This window comes from Myxocyprinus asiaticus, chromosome 24 (assembly GCF_019703515.2).
Source record: "Myxocyprinus asiaticus isolate MX2 ecotype Aquarium Trade chromosome 24, UBuf_Myxa_2, whole genome shotgun sequence".
Taxonomy (NCBI): domain Eukaryota; kingdom Metazoa; phylum Chordata; class Actinopteri; order Cypriniformes; family Catostomidae; genus Myxocyprinus; species Myxocyprinus asiaticus.
The window spans coordinates 28,438,169-28,460,944 of NC_059367.1; the positions used below are offsets into that span (position 1 = coordinate 28,438,169).

General features: G+C 42.0%; 1 protein-coding gene across 1 annotated transcript; it reads right to left on the reverse strand.

Moving 5' to 3' along the window:
• Positions 1-86: 86 nt before the first annotated feature.
• setd1bb (SET domain containing 1B, histone lysine methyltransferase b) lies at positions 87-21,882 on the reverse strand. Its single transcript, XM_051654112.1, has 21 exons — positions 21,840-21,882; positions 21,582-21,715; positions 21,281-21,379; positions 18,180-18,444; positions 17,864-17,979; positions 11,773-11,778; positions 9,005-10,444; positions 7,430-8,119; positions 6,962-7,120; positions 6,654-6,735; positions 6,236-6,408; positions 5,951-6,041; positions 5,412-5,828; positions 4,777-4,986; positions 3,828-4,362; positions 3,235-3,773; positions 1,769-1,935; positions 1,195-1,320; positions 929-1,048; positions 578-715; positions 87-422 (listed from the first exon to the last, which is right to left on the reverse strand). The coding sequence occupies exons 1-21, from the start codon at positions 21,880-21,882 to the stop codon at positions 249-251; spliced, it is 5,724 nt and encodes a 1,907-aa protein (XP_051510072.1). The 3' UTR covers positions 87-248.
• Between the last annotated feature and the right edge of the window lie 894 nt (positions 21,883-22,776).

Genomic DNA, 22,776 nt, shown 5'->3' on the forward strand with positions numbered 1-22,776 from the left:
CTAATTATTTAATTTTGTTAAAAATTACAGTTAAATTTCATAAAAGTTTGTTATGACATTGAAATGCATAAGCCCTAAAAATTGGCTAAATATTTTTTTGAGTGTGTGAAATTGTATACATTTCTGTGATTGTCAGAAGTGAATATGTTAATAGATCTTTATTCCTAACAGACTAAACATGGGTTTGCGCTTAAAAATATCAATCTTGTTTACTTCTAATACTTTGAGCGTGTGAGATGAGTCCTTGTCTAGTTCAGGGTTCCTCTGCAGTTCTCTGCATCACACAAGCAGGGGATCTTTTCATCCTCAATAGGGAATTTGTAATCATAAGTGATTTCTTCATTTACACCAATAGGTTGTCGAGAGTAGATGACTATTTTCTTTTGAGACTCTACTGTGATTACTTTTGCATAGCAGTTTGGCTGCGGAAGGGAAAAAATGGGTATAGAATCAGTAAGCAAATGTTAAGACACTGAATATACTGAATTAAATGCACAGCAAAAATAGTGGCACTTTAAATACCTTATGATGTAAACTTAAACATGAACGATTTCTGGTTGTAAAAGTTCTAACGTACATTGCAACTGTGATTGATGAACCTCGCCAGGTTACCAAACTTGGTCGCATCAATGATGGTGTCCTGGTCAACCCGGAAGAGATAGCTGCTCCCAATACCCTCATTTTCATAGCGTCTTTCACGCATGTCTGCTATCACCTAAAGGGATATAATAATAATAACATAAAAGTACATTTGTGTCCATTGTTTATTAAGGGAGTATGAGCAAGCAAGGCAAAATCACAGACTTTTGTTATTCATGAACAATTCAAAGCTTGAAATTTTTTTTTGTTTTGCCTCAGATATGAGTGAGCAAATATCAAATGTCAAAACATGTCTTTTGTGTATGGGTGTGTGTAGTGTGTATCTCACCTGCCGAATACTCTGGCCTACATATTCAATTATCATCTCATCTGCAGCAATGGGTTCCTCTGCAAATAGGCCCCAGTCATGGATATGACTCCTGCCAAAACGCAGCTTCTTCTTTCGGAACTGTGAAGTGGGAACAATATATTTGTGCTCTTTGTTCGCCATACATAAAAATGTAAATTCCCTTTTACAGGTGGAAGGCAGGAGGAGGCTAACCCTAACATCGTTGACCTCACTTTCTTCCCACATGCTAGGGCAGCTGGTCTCACCTTGAGTTGGTTGAATTTGAGGAGGTCACTGTCACAGCTGAAGGAGGACAGAAGGCGGCGCTGCTCAGCCCTGAGTTCTGATCCTGATCTGGATGAAGGTGGAACCTGAGTTGGTACACTCTTTCCCTGCACAGATAAGAACATTATATCAAATAAAATTCTGTTTATGTTCAGCTGGCTCTTATACGTTTTCATAAAAACAAGATAGGACAGTGGTCTTGGGCTTTACACTGATACCAATCAGTTTGAATGCATTATTGCAGTAGAGCTGTTCAGTTTGTAGTCCAAATACATTGAAAAGAATTTGCTATGTATAGTCAGAATTTGCTCTGGATTTTCCTATGGGTTTTTATAATGGGGTTTTTCAACTTATGAGTAAAATAAGGTATGTGGTAAACATTACTTGACGATATGTGGACATTTTGTTCTACAACATAAATTACACATTTTCATACCTCAAATGTTAATTTTGAAGCCGTATTGAATTGCATCCTTTTTTTAATAAAACACACGGTGGCTTCAAGTATATGGCTACAGTAATAGTCAAATAAAATATATTTATTTTCTTTCTCACCTGAGTGTCTTCTGTAAGTTCCTCTGAAGTCAAGTGTGTGTGGCGGAGATATCTCAGCTTATCTCTCTTGCTGATGAAGTAATAACCCTCAGTACGAGCACAACCTGTCATGTGAGTCCTGATCCCATCCAGCCATCTTCTTGGCCTCTCATCAGGGGTGCTGGTTGGTGCAGCAGAGTCAAGGAACCAAAAAATTGGAGCCAGTGTGATCAGTTAACATTAAAAATAAGTACATATGGGAGGTAGATTGCTTTATATACAGTATAATATTTGTATATATATAATATAAATGTATGTATACTAGCATCCAAAAGTTTGGAATAATGTACAGATTTTGCTCTTATGGAAAGAAATTGGTACTTTTATTCACCAAAGTGGCATTCAACTGATCACAATGTCAGGACATTAATAACATGAAAAATTAAACAACTTCAAAGAGTTCTCATCAAAAAATCCTCCACATGCAGCAATGATGGCTTTGCAGATCCTTGGCATTCTGGCTGTCGGTTTGTCAAGATACTTAGGTGACATTTCACCCCACGCTTTCTGTAACACTTTTCATAGATGTGGCTGTCTTGTCGGGCACTTCTCATGCACCTTACAGTCTAGCGGATCCCAGAAAAACTCAATGGGGTTAAGATCCATAACACTCTTTTCCAATTATCTGTTGTCCAATGTCTGTGTTTCTTTGCCCACTCTAACCTTTTCTTTTTGTTTTTCTGTTTCAAAAGTGGCTTTTTCTTTGCAATTCTTCCCATAAGGCCTGCACCCCTGAGTCTTCTCTTTACTGTTGTACATGAAACTGGTGTAGAGCGGGTAGAATTCAATGAAGCTGTCAGCTGAGCACATGTGAGGCGTCTGTTTCTCAAACTAGAGACTCTGATGTACTTATCCTCTTGTTTAGTTGTACATCTGGCCTTCCACATCTCTTTCTGTCCTTGTTAGAGCCAGTTGTCCTTTGTCTTTGAAGACTATAATGTACACCTTTGTATGAAATCTTCAGGTTTTTCAAGTTTTAATATTGACCTTAAGACATGCCAGTGTATTGCGTACTGTGGCAACTCAAAAACAAACACAAAAGCATTTTTAAGCTTCATTTAATGAACCAAATAGCTTTCAGCTGTGTTTGATATAATGGCAAGTGATTTTCTAGTACCAAATTAGCAATTAACATGATTACTCAAGGATAAGGTGTTGGGAGTGATGGCTGCTGGAAATGGGGCCTGTCTAGATTTGATCAAAAATGACTTTTCAAATAGTGATGGTGCTGTTTTTTTACATCAGTAATGTCCTGTCTATATTTTGTGATCAGCTGAATGCCACTTTGGTGAATAAAAGCACAAATTTCCTTACGAAACAGCAAACAGACTTTTGGCTGTCAGTGTGTGTGTGTGTGTATATATATATATATATATAGATAGATAGATAGATAGATATAAGTATATTATGTGTTTATTAAAGGATATGAGGATGTGGGATCCAGCGTGTGCTGCTCAGCCATTCACATTCATTATCTTCAAGCAAAAGCTTCTCATAGGTGGACTTTAGATGCCCGATCTCCTCCTCATTCACCCCCTTAGTCCAGACAGCATGGAGGACCAGCTTCTCTCGTCTCTCTGAGCGTGGAGGGAAAATGAGATAACGTGTAGATGACTGTGGCAATGATTCTCCCCATCTTCTCCACAGACATGATGATGCCTGCAAAGGCATCTTTTTCTGGTCTTCTGGTAGCATATGTTCAGTCCTGATATCAGAGACATGATCCAAAGGCCCCAAAACCTGATGTGCAGATGGATGAGTGTTCGTAGGGTTTCTGTTTCGCTGCAATTCAATCATTCGTCTTTTCATTTTAAGTCGCTCTCGACGCCTTTTGAAGTGTGCTGTGTCCAAATGCGCTGTTTGAGGTGAGTGTATGCGGTGGTCTGAAGGTAGATGACCATTATCTATACCAAGATTATCAGTTTGCGAGTGTGATTGTGCAAAACCTGAGTTGTGAGGATGGAGTCTACGAGCCAATGTCTGGCCAGCGTGTGAGCTGATTGGCTGCTGATCAAACCACAGGTCTCTTTGCTGAAAGTTTATCTCTCTGTGGTTTAAGACAGGTGAAGATGGAGACAAATCTCTCCCTGGAGTCCTGGGAATACCACTGTCAGCACATGAAGACAGCAAGGGGTTAGAAGGAGATAACAGGCTACCTATTACCTCAGAGTCATAAATATGGCCAGAGCCATTCACCCTGCCAGGAGTTTTTGGTGTTTCTTCATATGCAGGGTATGAGAAAGGGAGAGGAGGGCACTGGTAGAGGGTTGAGCATGGAAGTTCCTGGAGGCCTGTTGGGGAAGGAGGAGGAGGTAGAGGTGTAGGTGGACCTGGAGGTAGAACATGTTCGTCAGCTTCCTCCAGACATCCACCAGGTGTGTGTGGCAGCTCTACCATTTCAAGAGCAGGAGGTGAAAACCCGAGTTCCATTTCAGGGTCACTGTTGGACAAGGAGCCAGTTGGCGTGATTGGTCTGAGGTTCTCCGAATCATCCAGTGTTTCTGTAATAATTTGCTGGTCCTCGGAATCTGTAGTATATTGTGTCTCCAAATCATCTGAAAGCATAGAGATCCAATAATTATGGCATTGCTATTTTTGATTGTAGTCTCTTTATGACTCATATGTCATATACTTTATGACTCTTTATAGTTCACCCAAAAATACAACTTTTGCCATCATTTACTCACACTCATTGTGTTCCAAACCCATTCCTTGGAACGCAAAAGGAGATGTTAGGCTGTATGTTAGTCACAGTCACCATTCACTTTCATTGCATCTTTTTTTCTATACAATGAAAGTGAATGGTGACTGATGCTGTCATTCTGCCTAACAGCTTCTTTTTATGTTTCAAAGAAGTTATTTGAGTTTGGAACAACATGAGGGTAAAAAAATGATGACAGAATTTTCATTTTTGGGTGAACTATCCCTTTAACATTTTCTCCAAGGATCAATGAAGCCTAAACCCTTACCCGACAATGCTCTGTATGAGGGAGATGGTGCACTTGGCAGCTCTGGCTCCTGGTCTGAGAAGAATATCACAGGGTCTGGTAGCTTAAGTTTGTTTGTTAAACAATGTTTTACTGGGTCATGTAAGGTATATTTGAGAGGGTCGGACAGTTTCAAACCCTGCATGTATACTCTAACACTCAGTTCCTCCTCTGGATCTTCTGGATCCAAATCTGCAAGAGCAGAACCACAAATAATATTACTCAACACTGACAATATGGCTATTTATTAATGTTCTGGCAACAGTTTAGAGCTTACTTTGAAAGAATAGAAAAAAAAAAAAAAAAAAGTCACTTGATTAAGTCACTTGATGTCCAGAAAACCAAAACACATACAGTACATCTGTTCTCAAAATTGATGAACCAGTATTATATGAGATACTGAAAAGAGTCTTTCAGTCTTTCAATTATGACCAATTATCTCTTTTTAAGACCATAAATATCTTAATTGTTTAAGCATAGAAATTTAGATATCTGACAATAAAGGGCTCTTGTCCATACAGTGACCTCTAGTGGATAAATATGATGGGTCCTTTTCCTGTTGGAAACATGGAGAATGTTTGTGTTTAAATGTCAAAACTGAAAGTAAATTAACTAACCAAGCAACGTGTGGTCAGCATCACTTTCAACCAAAACTGGAGCAGATGGGGTCACAGGTGGCTCGAGATCCTCTTCCCAGTGCATGAAAGATGAGTGAAGAGGAGTATGCATCATCTCCCTCTTGTCATTATCATCCTCATCTGATGATATCCAAATCTCTTCTACCATACTTCTTTCCTCATCTGGACTTTCAGTACTTTCTTCATCCAACTGATCGTCCTCTCCAGAAGACAAAGAGTCTGAGGACTCCGCACTTCTGTTGTCTGAGGAGTCAAAGAAAGATCTAGAGGAAGCTGGGGAGCCAGAAACGGATGGAGAAGAAGCTGAGGAATCAAAGACAGTTCTGGAAGAGACTAAGGAGTCATATCCTTGGCTTCGAGATGCAGATGAGTCTAAGCTTGGGTTGCTGACAACATCTGAAGCATAAAAAGAGGAATCATTTGAGGTCTTCACCCAAGACGTAGATACACAATTCACAAACTGAATCTAAGGGAGAACTTTTGTTATTAACTTAATTTCACGGATATCAATGACAAACCTGCATCATCATAATCTTCATCCTCTCTGATAACAAAGGGATCACTCTCCTTATCTTTATTCTCTTCATCAACTTTCTTCTTATGAACCTCCTAAAAAGCACAATTAGACAACATCACACCCGTGTGTGTCCACTCATGATGGGGAAATGTTACTCTACTAAATATGGCAATACATCCAGAACAAACACCTACACAACTCTACAATTATAGCTCAGTGTTAAACATTACTTTGATTTTGTTCACATCTTAATTTTAAATAAACGAAGCAATGCCTTAGCAGACACCTGAACTTCCTCTGATTTTGGATCCTCCACCTTCTCAGAATCCTCCTCCTCTTCCTCCTCATCACTGTCTAACACCAGAGGCCTGGAATGTCTGCATTTAACCATGGAGTCTTTGCTCGTCTTTTTGGTCGTGTCCTCTCCATCATTCTCTGGGGCTGTTTGCTGTTCTGGCTCTTTAAGGTGTAAATGTTGACCATATTTTGTCAGTGTGCCTGATCTAATTAAAACTAATCTAATAAGTACAAACGCATGGCAGTGACTCAATGGTGTTCTGAAATGAAGGTAAACTCAAACTTTCAAAGCAGTAAAGCCAATGGGGCAACTACAGCTTTATAAAGTAAATTTTAAACAATTATACTTTAATTCCACACTTAAGAGTTTTTCTAAAGTCTACTAAAACAGCTAATGCCAAACTGACCTTCATCCTCAGAGTGCTCAGGACTAGGTGAAGAACAGATCCTTTTTACATCAGTGGAACTCTCATCTAATGGATCATTCCTCTTCAACTGAAGATAAACACAAATCAATATAATATTCATGACACAATCCTATTATTAAACTTAATGAAAACCTATTTGGCTGGCATTACTTTTTTATCTAAACTGTAGACTAATGCAGGCAGAACTTAAGTGCAGAATACTGTACTAAAATCAGTTCTTCAAAATATTTTTAACTTGTATTTTTAAGTAAACATGAAAGTACATAAGAACCAAGTAAGGCTTGTACCTTAAAAGAGGGAAGTTTAATAGCACCATGCAGGCTTATTATTTTTCCTGTGCACAGTACAGTGCCTTCTTCCCTTGCAGTACGCATTCTCATGCATTCCTCTATAATTCTGAGCTTGGGGTCTTTATTCCCCCCCAATTTAAGAGGTGGGGCAGGTACCTGGTGGCACACAACAGCAATCCTTGTTCAGTTTACAGTACATCAGTGCATACTATATATATATATATATATATATATATATATATATATATATATATATATATATATATATATATATCCATATATATGAAACACAATTAATAATAATAATAATGATAGATAGATAGATAGATAGATAGATAGACAGATAGACACTATGGATGGATGGATGGGTGGATACTGTAGGTAGACTCCTATATTATAGTATATTGCATATGCAAATATATATATATCTACATATAAAACTTCAGAAAAAAAAAAAAATCACACCTTTGCTGCCTGTTCTTTGTCATCCCACCACTGGTCAAATGCTTTGAAGGCCACAACCTCAATCATCCTGCGATGTATGTCTTTCTTTACTATAGCCCTCAGCTCTGCTGCTACAACAGCCAGAACCCCATCCACTGTGGCTTTATGGAGAAATTCTTTCATAGGCACATAACCTGGTGGGGGCACTGAGGGGTCGAATCTGGGCATGGAGGAAGGGGGCCAAGGTGGTCTGTACCTTAACATGGCAGATGAACACCCAGCAGAAGGGTAAGGTGGGCGATGAGTTATGTAACTGAAGGGTGGAGGGCATCCTGGTGGAGCAAAGAAGGGGAGTGAGATTGAAGCTTGCCCTTGTGTTATTCTAGTAGGGATGGGAAGAGGTACTGAGCTACTCTGCCAGTTGGGTGGCCTACAAACTTGCTTGATCTTTGGTGGAGGGTACAGTGAACAAGAAGGCACACCAGATAGAGGATACCCAGGTGACAATGGAGCCCTTGGGGGAGGAGGTTCAAGTTTTGTTGGTATAATAGAAGGTTGATAGGAGAGGTAGTGAGCAGGTGGTGGTGTAAGTATTGGGGGTAGGGGTATTTGAGAAATAGGAGGGGGTAAAGAGCCTCTGTTGCTGCAGATCACTGGTATTCTAGACGGCTCATCTGAAGTATTCTCATCTTCACTTGGGGTAGGGTTGACCTTGGAAAAAATTTCACATTAATGATAACACTTGAGACAATCAAAGTCATATAAAATATATTCTTAATTTTTAGGATAGTTTTAAAGAGATAGTTCACCTAAAATGCAAATTCTGTCATCATTTACTTACTTTCATGTTCTAAACCCACCTGACTTTCTCTCTGACTTCCTCCAGACTCTTTCTTCGTTGAAACAAATGGAGAGGTTAGACATAATGTTCAGTCTCAGTCACCATTCTTTTCCATTTAATTGACAAAAGACGCAATGAAAGGGAAAGATGACTGAGACTATCATTCTGCCTAACACATCTTTTTGTGTTCCATGGAAGAAAAAAGCCATACAGCTTTGGTACAACATGACAGTGAGTGAATCATTACAGAAGCTTAATTTTTTGGGTGAACTATGCCTTTAAGTCATTGTGTACTGTATGTCTTCATAATTGAGGGCCTACACTGACATCTACTCAGCAAAAGGCTGAGTAAACTGTCATTTACTTAAACTACTTTTCCACCATTAGGCTGAGCGTTTCTGAGCACGCTGAGTAATAGTTCCAGTAGCATTTCCCCTTGAGGTTCCCCACGGTTTGGTACGGTGCAATTAGAAAACATTTCTGGCCTGGATTTCTCTTAGCATGGTTAGAAAACCATGCTCAACCATGCTGGTGGAATGCCTTTAGAACGTGTTGACTCAAGATTGGTCACTTGCTCAGTCCATTTTAATCTGATTTCACAGCACCACAATAAAAAAATAAAACATAACCATGTCAACAAGCCCAGATCGGAATGGACGGAATGATTCAGCAATGAGAACAGTTCAACCCAATAAACCAATGTTGGAAAAGTAGTTTTAGGATCTTTTGTGAGTAGATGCCAGACTCTTACTTACAGTGGTGCTGGAGAATATCTTGGACGATGACTTCTTGGCTGATTGAAGTTCATGTTCCTCTTCTGCCAAGTTGAGAAGTGGAGTGGAACTCACATCCTCTATGCCAGATGCAGAAAAACTTTCTCCTGAATGGGAGCCAGTATTATTAGCAGTAGAATATGCTTGGACACAGTTTAGGGCAACATCAGTAGATGGAGAAGGGGTGGGGCTGGGAGCTTTGGGAGAGGGTAGAGGGTGGAATATGGAGTCTGTATCCTGGTCTTCAGTAGCTGTCTCTGAGTCTGAACTCTCTTGGCTCAGGAGGGGTAGAATTGAATTTCCAGCACTAAGAAGCATTTGGATGCGAGAGTCCAGGCTGTCAGGCTTTGGGTCTGGAGTGGGAGACTCAGGAGAGGGGCATTGCATTATAGGGTCTGAGAGATCCTGTGTAGTTTCAGAGGAGGGGCACTGTTTTGGGGTATATGAGCGAGAAGGCTGGTCTTTTGGTGAATCATGTAGGCAACGATTTTGGTTCACATCTTGGGTTGTCTTGCAAGATTCTTGGGAAGGAATTCCACTGAAAGTATTTTCTGATGCATTTGCTTTTATCTCTATAACTGGATGAAAGCAATGATTATCCCTTCCAATAGCCTTCGCAGGCAGTGTTTCTAAAATAGGAAGTGATGGTGGTTCCTCAAAAACAGATCTGGGATTAACACTGAGGCCCTTGAGTGAGCCAGTACCATTTTTTTCTAAAAAAATGGCAGGTTTGTTGTTATCACCTGTACACTGGGTGAAGAATCTGAGTTTATCTGAATGTGATTGTGTGGTTGGAAGGTCCTGGAATTTATTAAAAAACCCTTGAGGTCCAGAGCGGTAGTGAGATCCTCTATATACAGGTCTATGAATGTAGTGGTGCTCTGGTCTACGGTTGTATGCGTTTTGGTATTTGTTCCCCAAAGGTCTGCTCTGGTGTTTTCCAAGAACACGACTGCTGTGAAGATGAAAATTACGTCCTGAAGTTCTTTGCCTGTTTGAGAAGCCCCCATTTTGAGAGATAGCTACATGTTGCATGCAGAAGTTTTGCACAGTACCTTGAATAATGCTAGGTTTATCCGAGGCTGGTTGAGCCAGAAGAAGGTTAAGTTGGCTTGCTTGAAGCTGTGAGATGTTTTGGATGGAATGTTGATTGAAAGGGGCATTGGAGGTATTGGCTATCTTTACAGACTCATTTGGGGTTCTCTCACACTGTGATGGTGTGCCTGGTATACTGTTGGATAGAGAAGGGGTGCAAGGAGTGTCTTGGTATTGAGGGGTCTGCCAGAAGCTATTGGGTGTGTCCTGCTGCATGCTAGAGTAGGCGGTATCCATAGATAGAGGAGTACAACAATCCAACGAAGGGGAACCATTATATAATGAGGATGATGATGATAAGGACAGCTTCTTCAGTGGTACACAATCCTGAAAGATCAAGAGAGGCTTACACATCAACAAAGGGACTAATGCAACAAATCCATCCAAGTTTTGTATTAAACCACCTAAGTTTGCAATGGCAAAAGCTCTTGTTTGTATTTTCTGTGAGGATCTCTCCTCTTGACTGCCTCTCTTGCATGTACTGTATATAAACTGCCGTTCAAAAGTTTGGAATCAGACATTTTTTGTTTTTGAATGTTTTTGAAAGAAATGGATGCTTCTATTCAACAAGGATGCATTAAATTGATCAAAAACACTTTTACTGTTTGAAATAACTTTTTTAGATTTGAATTTATTTTAAAATTATTTTTTTACCCGTGATGGCAAAGTCATTACTGTAGTCTACTAAGAAACCTCTGTGTCACCTAAAGCTTAAATTATTCTTATATGCTAATTTGGTACTTAATAAACTTCTCTAGTTATTAGAACAGTTGAAAATGGTTGTTAATTAATACGTTTACATATATTAATACAAGTTTAGATATTGCAATACAGTATCTTTTTAAGTTGCTGAAGTATTGAGAACACTTGCATTCCTCAAATATTACTTTATATAAACCAAGTCATATTTTGGTTTTAGAAATGCCAAAAAGAAACACATATGTCAAGAAACTCATTAGTCTATTGTGGGTTAGGGTTAGTGATTTGGGAGATGCTATGGACTTGAAAGAATTGAACAAACTGGATCAAACCAGGACAAGGAGAGAAGTGGACAACCCAGATGCACAACAAAAAGAGGAAATGTCTGTACTTTGAGAAAAAGAATACTTACAGGTCCTAAACACGAGTTTATTCTGCAACAGTTAAGAAAAGACTTAAAAAAGCCTTTTAAGCAGGGTTTCAAGCCACATCTGACACTGGCAAATAAGAAGAAAAGGGTAGAATGTGCAAAATAATTTAAAAATTGGTTAGAAACGTCCTGGTTACTTTCGTAACCTCCGTTCCCTGATGGAGGGAATGAGAAGTTGTGTCGATGTAGTGACACTAGGGGTCACTCTTGGGAGCCTGAAACACCTCTGGTCTTTGAAAAAAGGCCAATGGGAATTGGCGAGTGGTATTTACATACCACTCCCCCGAACATATGGGTATAAAAGGAGCTGGTATGCAACCACTCATTCAGGTTTTGTGCTGAGGAGCCGAGACAAGGTCCCGGCCATTTCAGTGGGAAGTCCAGCATTGTGGCAGGAGGGACACAACGTCTCGTTCCCTCCATCAGGGAACGGAGGTTACGAAAGTAACCAGGACGTTCCCTATCTGTCACTCACTCGACGCTGTGTCGATGTAGTGACACTAGGGGTCCCTATATGAAACGCCACAACTAGCTGAACTGTGTTACGTGAACTGGCGATGCGAGACGGGCAGACCACTGTGTGCCTCGTAGCCAGCGTACCAGGCCGACACGTAACCTCCCCCAACGCTGTTATGAGCATTGAATGGCCCTTCGGGGACAAGTCGACTGCCCAAAAGTTAGGGACAGGCTAGCCCAGTCGTGGCCTCTTATCCTCTTTTTTCTCTCCCCAAAAAAGAGTGAAATTTGTTAACCGACTGGGGCCACCAGTGTCTACATTGGGGGGGTGTCACTCCCAAGGGGAAGACACCGCGGAGACCACACCCCACCTGGGGGGGGGGGGGTGTATTTTGAGTGGAAATACGTCACTTGGTCTTGCCGAGCCTTGTCGGAAGTATGTCATGTGGAGAAGTCCCATGGTAGGTCCTCCCCAGCGGGGGAGGAGTTTCTACACACATGGTGACTGGGGCAGAGGGGCCTCTGCCAAAGGAAGACGCAGTTTACCAACAGGGAAACGATTTAGCGGAAGATATACGTCGCATGGGGTCATTTCTGGGGAACCAACACATGCGGAGCACCCACCCCAGTACAGAGCTTAGTTAGCACATGTACTGAGCCGGCAGTAAGTTTCTCCACAAACTCGTCTGCCAAAGGGCTCGGAGGAAGTCATCCAGGGAACACACTTTGTGAACACTACTGGGAGTCAACAGCGCACGTCTTCAGCTCAGGGGAGATGAAAGGCGCTATGCGCAAGCGATTCACCCGGCCAGCTGTCCCGGACTTACCTGCTTGTGCCTGCCACTACACAGGACGAAACTGGCTCAACCCGGAGATTGTAGAACCTTCCAAAGGTGTTGGGTGTTGCCCAGCCCGCTGCTCTGCAAATGTCTGTTAGAGAGGCACCACTGGTCAAGGCCCAGGAGGCCACCACACTCCTGGTAGAATGGGCTCGTAGCCCTGCAGGGGGCGGCACATCCTGAGCGTGATATGCCATTGCTATGGCATCAATGACCCAGTGGGCGATCCTCTGCTTGGAGACAGCGCTTCCTTTCTGCTGTCCACCAAAGCAGACAAAGAGCTGCTGAGAGACTCTAAAGCTCTGTGTGCGATACAAATAGATGTGTAAAGCGCGCACTGGACACAGCAATGTCAGGGCTGGGTCTGCCTCCTCCTGGGGTAGTGCTTGCAGGTTCACTCGCTGATCCCTAAATGGGGTCGTGGGAACCTTGGGCATATAGCCCGGTCGGGGTCTCAGGATCACGTGAGAGTAGCCCGGACCGAACTCCAGGCACATTTCTCTGACAGAGAATGCTTGCAGGTCTCCTACCCTCCTGATGGAAGTGAGCGCAGTCAGGACTGCCTGTCTTGAAAGAGAGTGCCTTAAGCTCAGCTGACTCCAGGGACTCAAAGGGGGCTCCCCGCAGACCCTGAAGAACTACAGAGAGGTCCCATGAGGGAATGAGGCGTGGTCTGGAGGGATTCAACCTCCTAGCGCCTCTCAGGAACCTGATGATCAGGTCGTGCTTCCCTAAGGACTTACCGTCCACTGTGTTATGGTGTGCTGCTATAGCGGCTACATACACCTTCAAGGTGGAGGGGGACAGCCGCCCCTCCAACCTCTCCTGCAGGAAGGAAAGCACCAATCTGACTGCACATCTCTGGGGGTCTTCGCGTTGGGAAGAACACCACTTAGCGAACAGACACCACTTCAAGGCATACAGGCGCCTCATAGAGGGAGCCATAGCCTGAGTGATCGTGTCTACCACCGCGGGTGGTAGGCCACTTAAATCTTCTGCATCCTGTCCAGGGGCCAGACATGGAGATTCCAGAGGTCTGGTCGCGGGTGCCAGATGGTGCACCGTCCCTGAGAAAGTAGGTCCTTCCTCAGAGAAAATCACCGGGGGGGGGGGGGGGGGGGGCTGTCGCGAGGAGCATTAGGTCCGAGCAAATAGGCTCACTGGGGGAAATGCATATTTGCGTAGTCCAAGGGGCCAGCTGTGTGCCAGCGCGTCTATACCGAGAGGTGCCTCGGTCAAGGCGTACCAGAGCGGGCAGTGGGAGGATTCTCGGGAAGCGAACAGGTCTACCTGTGCCTGCCCGAATCGACTCCAAATCAGCTGGACCACCTGAGGGTGGAGTCTCCACTCTCCCCTGAGGGTAACCTGTCATGACAGCGCATCCACTGCAGTGTTGAGGTCGCCCGGGATGTGAGTGGCTCGCAGTGACTTGAGGTGCTGCTGACTCCAGAGAAGGAGACAGCGGGCGAGTTGTGACATACAACAGGAGCGTAAACCGCCTTGACGGTTGATGTATGCCACCGTTGCCATGTTGTCTGTCCGAACTAACACATGCTTGCCCTGGATCAATGGCCGAAACCTCCGCAGGGCGAGCAGAATTGCCAACAACTCGAGGCAGTTGATGTGGCAACATAGCCGCAGGCCCGTCCAGGAGGCATCTGTCATAACCACGATGTGCCTGGAGACCTGCTCTAGGGGAACGCCTGCCTGTAGAAATGTGAGGTCGGTCCAAGGGCTGAAGAGGCGGCGACAGACAAGCGTGATGGCCACGCAATGTGTCCCGCGGTGCCATGCCCATCTCGGGACTCGAGTCTGGAGCCAGTGCTGAAGTGGTCTCATATGCATCAACCCAAGCGGAGTGGCCACGCTGAGGATGCCATATGCCCCAGGAGCCTCTGAAACAGTTTCAGTGGAACCACTGTCTTCTGTCTGAACACCTTCAAACAGGTCAGCACCGACAGTGCGTGCTCGTTCGTGAGGCGCGCCATCATTGAGACTGAGTCCAACTCTAAGCCGAGAAAAGAGATGCTCTGAACCGGGAGGAGCTTGCTCTTTTCCCAGTTGACCCAAAGCCCTAGTCGGCTGAGGTGCGAGAGCACCAGGTCCCTGTGCGCACACAAAACATCCTGAGAGTGAGCTAGGATTAGCCAGTCGTTGAGATAGTTGAGGATGCGAATGCCCACTTCCCTTAACGGGGCAAGGGCTGCCTCTGCGACCTTCGCCTGGCGAACTGAATCGCGTAGCTTAGTCGGACGGTCTGGACCAGCCATCGCGACTGGTTGGAAAGCGCAAGCCACGCGTCCAAGCTCCGGGCGATGGGGACCAAGGGGACAATCTCGTCGGACGTACCGGCGGGTGGGGCGAAGCACTTACCTGGCTCCTTGTGACCACCCCTGGAACAGCCTGGGACGGGGGAGGAAGAGGCTTGTCCTCATGACCCGTGGAGACCGTCACATCGGGGGCAGATTTGTGCCACAGCTAGGCGCGCAGGGGCAGGGAGACTGCCGCTGGAGCGCCAAACCTGCCAAAATGGAATGGTGGACGGTGGTCATGATCACGGCCGTGCGCACTGGGTATCTGACCCAAGGAACAAGGAAACCGCTCTTTTGCTGAACTTTTGGGTACCGCAGCCACTAGGGCATGCGGCAAAATTAAATTAAAAGGTAACAAAAGATTCTCTTCCAGGCCCTCCACTGGGGGATGGAGTGGTCTGCTTACCAGCTCCAGAGCAGCAGGTTTCCTCGCCCCTGGGTCACCCATCTCAGGGGCGCTTCGAAGCTTTTCTCGGGTTATTGGCGGCCGGCTGTGAGATGGGTGGCATCTCCTTCCTGCGGTGGGCTCCACGCTGGGGCCGGGCCACAGGGGCAGGCTGCGGCGGAGCCGGTGCAGTCACCGCAGGAGGACGCCCTTGGCAACGAGCAGATAGGGTGTGGGATCTTGAGCCACGCCGGGGCAGGATGTGTTGGATAGCTTCCATCTGCTGCTTCACCGCCAAGAACTGTTGGGCAAAGTCCTTGACAGTATCACCGAACAGGCCAAACAGGGAAATGGGGGCACCAAGGAACCGTGCCTTGTCGGCCTCTCACATCTTGACCAGGTTGAGCCAAAGGTGGCGCTCCTGGACCACCAAGGTGGACATCACCTGCCTGAGAGACCGCGCCATGACCTTTGTCGCCCGGAGGCCGAGGTCGGTCACCGAGCGCAGTTTCTTCATCAATCCCGGGACTTGCAGGAGAGCCATGGCATGCAGGGCGGATGCGGATTGTCCAGCGGAGGCCTTGGCCGTCAGGGACAATGTAAACCTACAGGCCCTGGATGGGAGCTTCAGGCGCCTTATCCACCGGGGTGATCACCGAATACCCCTTGGCCGCCCCACCATCGAGGGTAGTGAGGGAGGGGGAACTGAAAGATCGGGACCGGGCAGTAAAAGGTGCCTCCCACAACCTTGTCAGCTCCTCGTGCACTTCTGGGAAGAAAATAACAGGGGCGGGGCGTAGCTGTGAGCGGCGCCACGGGCCCAGGAACCAATCATCGAGCCGCGAGGGTTCAGGGGAGAGCGGAGGGTTCCACTCTAGCCCGACACTCGCGGCTGCCCGGGAAAGCATGTCCGTCATCTCCGCGTCAGCCTGTGACTGGGCAACTGTACCCAAGGGGGGAAGTCCAGCTGAGGCTTCCGCATCTGACTGGACAAGCCCTCTCTCCGATGCTGCGCTCGAGAGCTCATCACCTTCGCGGGCTCCGAACAAGAGGTCGAACTCACTGTGAGACGAGCCGGCAGACTCATTCAGAAGCCCGATTGGGGCAGACAAGAGTGCTGGGGAATGGGAGGTCCGTGGGGGGATACCTGGCGGAGGTGGTCCCATTGAGGTCCCCAAATCACCCCCAGTGCTAGCGGCGCTGGCCTCATACTCGTAGGTAGAAGGACCGAGGCGGGGAGCCGCTGGGGTGGCTTGCTTTCTTATGAAGGCAAGCCGTGACCGCAATGTTGCCATGGTCATGTTCTCGCAATGAGTACATGACCCATCCATGAACGCTGTCTCCGTGTGGTAGTGCCCAGACACGAAAGACAGCGATCGTGACCGTCAGAAGGCTAGAGATAACGACCACAACCAGGAATAACACACAAACAGAAGGGCATCTTTAAAAAGAAGTTCCGTGTGTGCCGCTCTTTTAAAGACATATACTCTTTATTTAGAATATACTCTTTTATTTCTGCCGAAGCGCCCAGGGGCGTTCTCTGCAGTGCTCCAGTGCAGAGGAGGAGAAGCCGCTGAAATGCGCCGTCAGATCTAGCAGAGGTGAATGGACAGCCGTGAGAATTCAGCTCAGTGAGCATCGACCGTTCGGCTCCGAAGAGAAAATCTGAATGAGTGGTTGCATACCAGCTCCTTTTATACCCATATGTTCGGGGGAGTGGTATTTAATTACCACTCGCCAATTCCCACTGGCCTTTTTTCAAAGACCAGAGGTGTTTCGGGCTCCCAAGAGTGACCCCTAGTGTCACTATATCGACACAACGTCGAGTGAGTGACAGATAGGGAATTAATATTATGGATGGATGAGTCTAAGTTTGAGGTGTTGAACTATAGTTAGAAAAGTTTGATAGGTCAGTGAAAAGTGTCCAATTACATCTTTGGAAAATGCCACAGAAAGCATGGGATAAAACTTCCCCTGAATATGAAAATAAACTGACTGCTAGAATGCTAGAAAGCATCACTGCTGCAAGTGGAGGATTCTGGAATGAACAGAACGTTTGAAGAATAAAGCATTTATTTACATAGAAATAGTCATTTTTAATATTATTTAAATGACATCTTTACTGTAATTCTTGATCAATGTAAAGCATCCTTGGTGAATAAAAGTATAATTTCCATCAAAACAATTAATTTTATAGTGATTCCAATCTTTTTAATGTTATGCAATACATACTGTGTGTATGTGTGTGTGTGTGGGCAGGTTTAAGTGGTTTATGAGGACTTTGTTTTAGGTTACAAACTGGTAATTACATGGGTATTATGCTATAAATGTGGTTTATGAGGACATTTCTAGTGTCCCCTTAATTCAAATCACTTAAAAAACATACTATACTATGTTTTATTGAAAATGTAAAAATGCAGGAAGTTTTTTGTGAGGGTTAGGTTTAGGGGTAGGGTTAGGGTTAGTGGATAGAATCTATAGTTTGTACAGTATAAAAATCATTATGTCTATGGAGAGTCCTCATAATGATAGCTGCACCAACATGTGTGTGTGTGTGTGTGTGTTCATATCTTTCATGTTAAAGACTCATCTAATAACAATAAATTGAATGCCTGAAGTACTTACAGAGGAGTAAGTGGAGGGTGGTGACTGGGGTCCACATGTCTCTTCTCCAACAGGGAGAGTGAAAGGTGTGTATAAACCACTGATAAGCATCTGGAAGTATCGCTTTCTTTTAACACCTATGAAATGTCCAGAACATCAAACAACATGCAAATAAATTTTTCAATCACAACAGATATGATGACAGACATATACAGCGTGAAATTGTTTATGAAAACCTTAATTTAATATTTATTGATAAGCCTATCAATATGTTTACTGTTATAATAAAGATGTTATTATAAAGAGTGGGGTATGAAGTGGGAAGAAATGTATTTACCTTTGGGGTCAAATTCCACATGGATGTTGTTTCCCATCACAGAAGTGTTATGGAGGTTTTCTACTGCGTTGTTTGCTGCCTTTGCAGATTCAAAAATGACCTTTGCTATTCCTAAATGCTTCTTATTCTTCGGATTGTACAACACTTTCAAATCCTGAATTTCTCCAAAGTGTTTACACATTTCAAATAGGAAACCGTCCCTTATGTTGTCATTAAGCCTTGCGAATGTCAACTCCTTTAGTGCTCCAACATAATTCTCATCAACCTAAAAAAGAAGGGTTTATTGGCATGTAATATGGCATAATTTCATTCTAAACCCTCATGCTCTATTTGGGATCTAATGGATTTTAATTGCTCAAAATGTTTTAAACTTATGAGAACATATTATAAACAAAACACTTGCTTTGACTGTTCTTCACGGAAAATGTTATTGCCTGTTAGGTGTAAAGGTATAAAATATGAATAAATGCAGTAACATTTTGATATGTTAAGATTCTAGGTTACATAACATGGTTAATAGACTCTGCTGTGCACTCCTGCCAGTGTATTTGATTTATGTTACTGTATCTGTCAACTATGTTTTTTGATGCACTGTAAAAAGTTATTCAGGTGTCAAGTAAATTTGATTAAAAAATGAATATGAATTTTATAAATATTACGGATATTTCATTTTTTTAATTATGGCTCAGCATTGTATGAAAAATATTGTTTACATTTAACTAATACATTTAAGAGAGAAGACAACCTAATTACTTTGGGGAAATTTGTGCTATTTTGTGATTTGATTTATGGACACCAATTCATTTGAAAGTGAACAACTGTTGATTTGACGGCATTTTGGCAGACAGACAAGACAGGTGAACATGCTAAAAGGTAAGCCTTAATAAGTTATAATTTCCTTATTATTTTTTTTTTTTTATTATTGTCTCGTAGACCAGGTGTTCAATCCAGTTCTGGACCCACACCAACATTCCACATTTTGGATGTCTCTTGGGATTTTATATTCTCAGTTTACGTCGAAGATCCCGATGGGCTAATGATGTAACCTGTTAGCGTGTGATGTTACAAACTAGTTGGTTTGGCCCGATTTCATTGTTGCCTTAGTGCAGGGGCACGCGTGCCAGCATTGGCATGCGGAGGGGTAATTACTGGCACGCCAGCAACGGCGAGAGAGGAGTAGACTATTTTATTTATATGAAGTTTTGCACCTACATTCCAATCTAAATCTTGATGGAATCCAGCCATTGACCAGGAAAATAAAAAATGGCACTCCATGTCAAAACGGTTGCCGACCCCTGCCTTAGTAAATGGGCTCCCCCTAATGGCGATGTTTCCCTACAGGAAGTTAATCAAGTCATGTTAGTAACAAGGCAGTGATTTCAGTGCTGAACACATTTCTTCAGTGGCAGGTTCTGTTCTTCAGCCATCCTTTGTTTTGCCTTTGTGAAAGCATCATCTGTGAGTTTCCACTCTTCTGTATAACACTTAATAACATATATTTAGGAGTATTAATGAAGATGTTTATATACAATTTTATATTAGTCATTCATTGTGTTTGTCATAGCATATAAACTAGGTTAATTCCCTTAAACATAACAGCATTGAAGACATTTCTATGTTTCTATAATAGTAATTTACAGGTAAATTGCTGTATTTACTCTCAAATGTATATTTACATAAAGAGGAAAACATACTTAAGTATGTAAATGTGTACTTTTAAGTTTACTGAGCATGTAGCAGAACTATTTACATTTGTGATCGTTTATTAATTCATATTTTCTGTTTATTCATTGTTATTTACAGTTTTACTCCTAATTCATGATTACATCTTGGCATCTCATTAAATTGGCAAACTGAGGTGAATCCTGAATCATATGCATGTGATGGATGGAGTTTGACTGGCTGTTAAATTGTATCTGTACATGCATGTATTTTTTTATTTTATTTTTTTACTATTGTTTTTATTATTTATTTAATGTATTTTTTTTTTATTTAGTTTGTTTTTAAACTGTGACCCTCATTTGTTTTTCATTACATGGTGCTTTATTTGTATTTTTTTCTTTTTCAATTAAATGGTGTATATATATTTTTTAGAATTCAATTTCACAATATTTCTCTCTCTCTCTCTCTCTCTCTCTCTCTCTCTCTCTATATATATATATATATATATTGTTTAAAACAATATGTTTTGTGTAATGTACGGCTTATTGTTTGATCGAATAAATAAATAACAAAAATAAATAAAAGGTTTTTATTTAAAAAGTTTTTTTTAATATATTTTGTTGGTAGCTCATTGTACAAGTTATGGATATGTCTAAATCAATCTAAATTCATAAATGCTTTAAGTGGGAATAGTATTTAAAATACTGATAAATGCATAAAAAATGCATTAGGCATTAATCATTTAAAATATTTTAAGGTGGTAAAAAATTTCACTTCTTTCAATGGTAAGCCTTTCAAAAACCCAGTAAATTAGGTTAATATTACTAGTAGAATAAACACATTATGTTCAAATTCATCATGTGTCATATACTTACTAATTTGAGTCAATTCACATGATTTAAGGAAATTTCATTTTCAAAAACGAGGCTGAAATACTAACTAATTTGGGTCACTTCTTATGATTTAATTAAGGAGTTTTTATATATATATATATATATATATATAAGGCTTAAAAAGTTCTTAAAAATATTGTGCAATATTGTTACCATACTTTTTTAAAGAAGTTATCACATAGTACTTTTTACAGTGTGGGGTCAAATGGATCACCTTTCAGAAAAGTGTGCACTGTGCCTAGTTTGTCATACAATAGAGGGTCAAAGCATTAAAGTTATCTGCCAGCTGGGTTTTGGTGAGGTCAGAGGAACATATTAAAAGAGTTTTAAGGTAAAATAACTGATTCGTTTCGAAATTACAATTATTATTTTTCACATAAAGAGCAGTGGGGCTTTTGGGACCCCAAACAAATTATAGAAAGTAAAGTACCAAAAGACTATGAGGATTACATTTTTATAAATATTTATGAAAGTTGCAATTACCTTTATAAAAAGTAGGGGAAATATTACATCATGCATTGACTTCATGCTGTAACTGGTACTAACCATAAATTTGGGGACTGGGAGATCTGCTTCTTTGAACTTTGCCCAAAAGCGAGTAATTCTGGGATCATGTACAATATCCACAGGAAAATGTTCCGGATGCTGCTGAAAGACAATATTTCAGTAAGCTTAAGCATATTGCATAATACAACTAGACAGTGTAAATAAGATGAACATTTCATATGAAAACTTATCACATTATTTTAACATAACATGCAATTATACAAATGTTTAATTTGACTGTTATCCACAAAATCAATATATAATACACAGTATACTTGCAGCCTATGTAAGAATCACTCACTGGTGAGCTGAAGAGCTGTCCATCATAGCGGTAGAGTTTCTGGGTTCCACTGTTCAAAGCCGGATCAATAATCAGTTTGTAACAACTCCAGTTTGTAGTTGGCTCATCAAAATGATCGTTTTTTATGAATGCATCTAAAAGGAAGAATCACGGCACACAATGAAAATGGACCGTTTGTAAATGACGCAAGTACTGACTGAGTCATTAAATATTAGCTGGCCTACTAACAACGGGATTGTGATATAACGTTTTTCTTACCGTTATCTTTCAGCTGGCCTTCCTTTTCGACGCTCTCGTACATGATTCGCAGTCATTGTACAACGTTGGTAAATTGCTCTTTATAGGACGTTGAGTAAATACGATATTTCCTTTAAATATCGAGAAGATGTTGACAGAAGACTACATTGTAGGTTTTGCCTGTCTCCCAAGAGGAGCATCCACATCACCACTTCACAACAGGTGGGAGGAACCTGTCGCCACACCCGCACTGTCATCAGGTTAGGCTGCCTGAACTGTAAATACAGATACTGTGGATCAACCTGCTAATCCTGGTATTATTATGATAAAAGTGGGCAATATGCACAATTACACATAACCAACTCAAAATAAAATTGAAATTGTTACCACCATTCATCCTGAGACCCAGCAATAAAGTCTTTGCAATTTCGGTTTGTTTAATTTCAGTATAGTCTCTGGTCCATGAGAAATATATGACATACTTGTTGCTGTTTTTTATTGATTTATTATTATTATTATTCTTATTTTATTGAATGTCCTCTGTGGAGGATATCAGGACCCAGTTCCTATTAAAATGTAGGAATGTTTTTCCATTTAAAAAAATCAAGTTTTAGGTTTTGAGCTACTTTTCTTCTTAAACACATACTATGCAACACTGCTTTAATGAAAATATAAAAATAGGTTTAATATATGGGTAGCACTTTATTTTACAGTACTATTCTACGTACATTTACATACTATATAATTACAACAACTATAGAAATTACTAGGTCCTAAACCTAACCTAAATCTATATTAAGTACATGTACATTAGTTACCTAATATTACTCAGTACTTTCTTGGGTAAAGTATACTGTAAGTACACGTACTGTAAAATAAAGTGCAACCAAATGATGTATATAAAATATGTTTATATGTTGTTGTTGTTGTTTTTATGTAGGGCCTACATATGAATTAG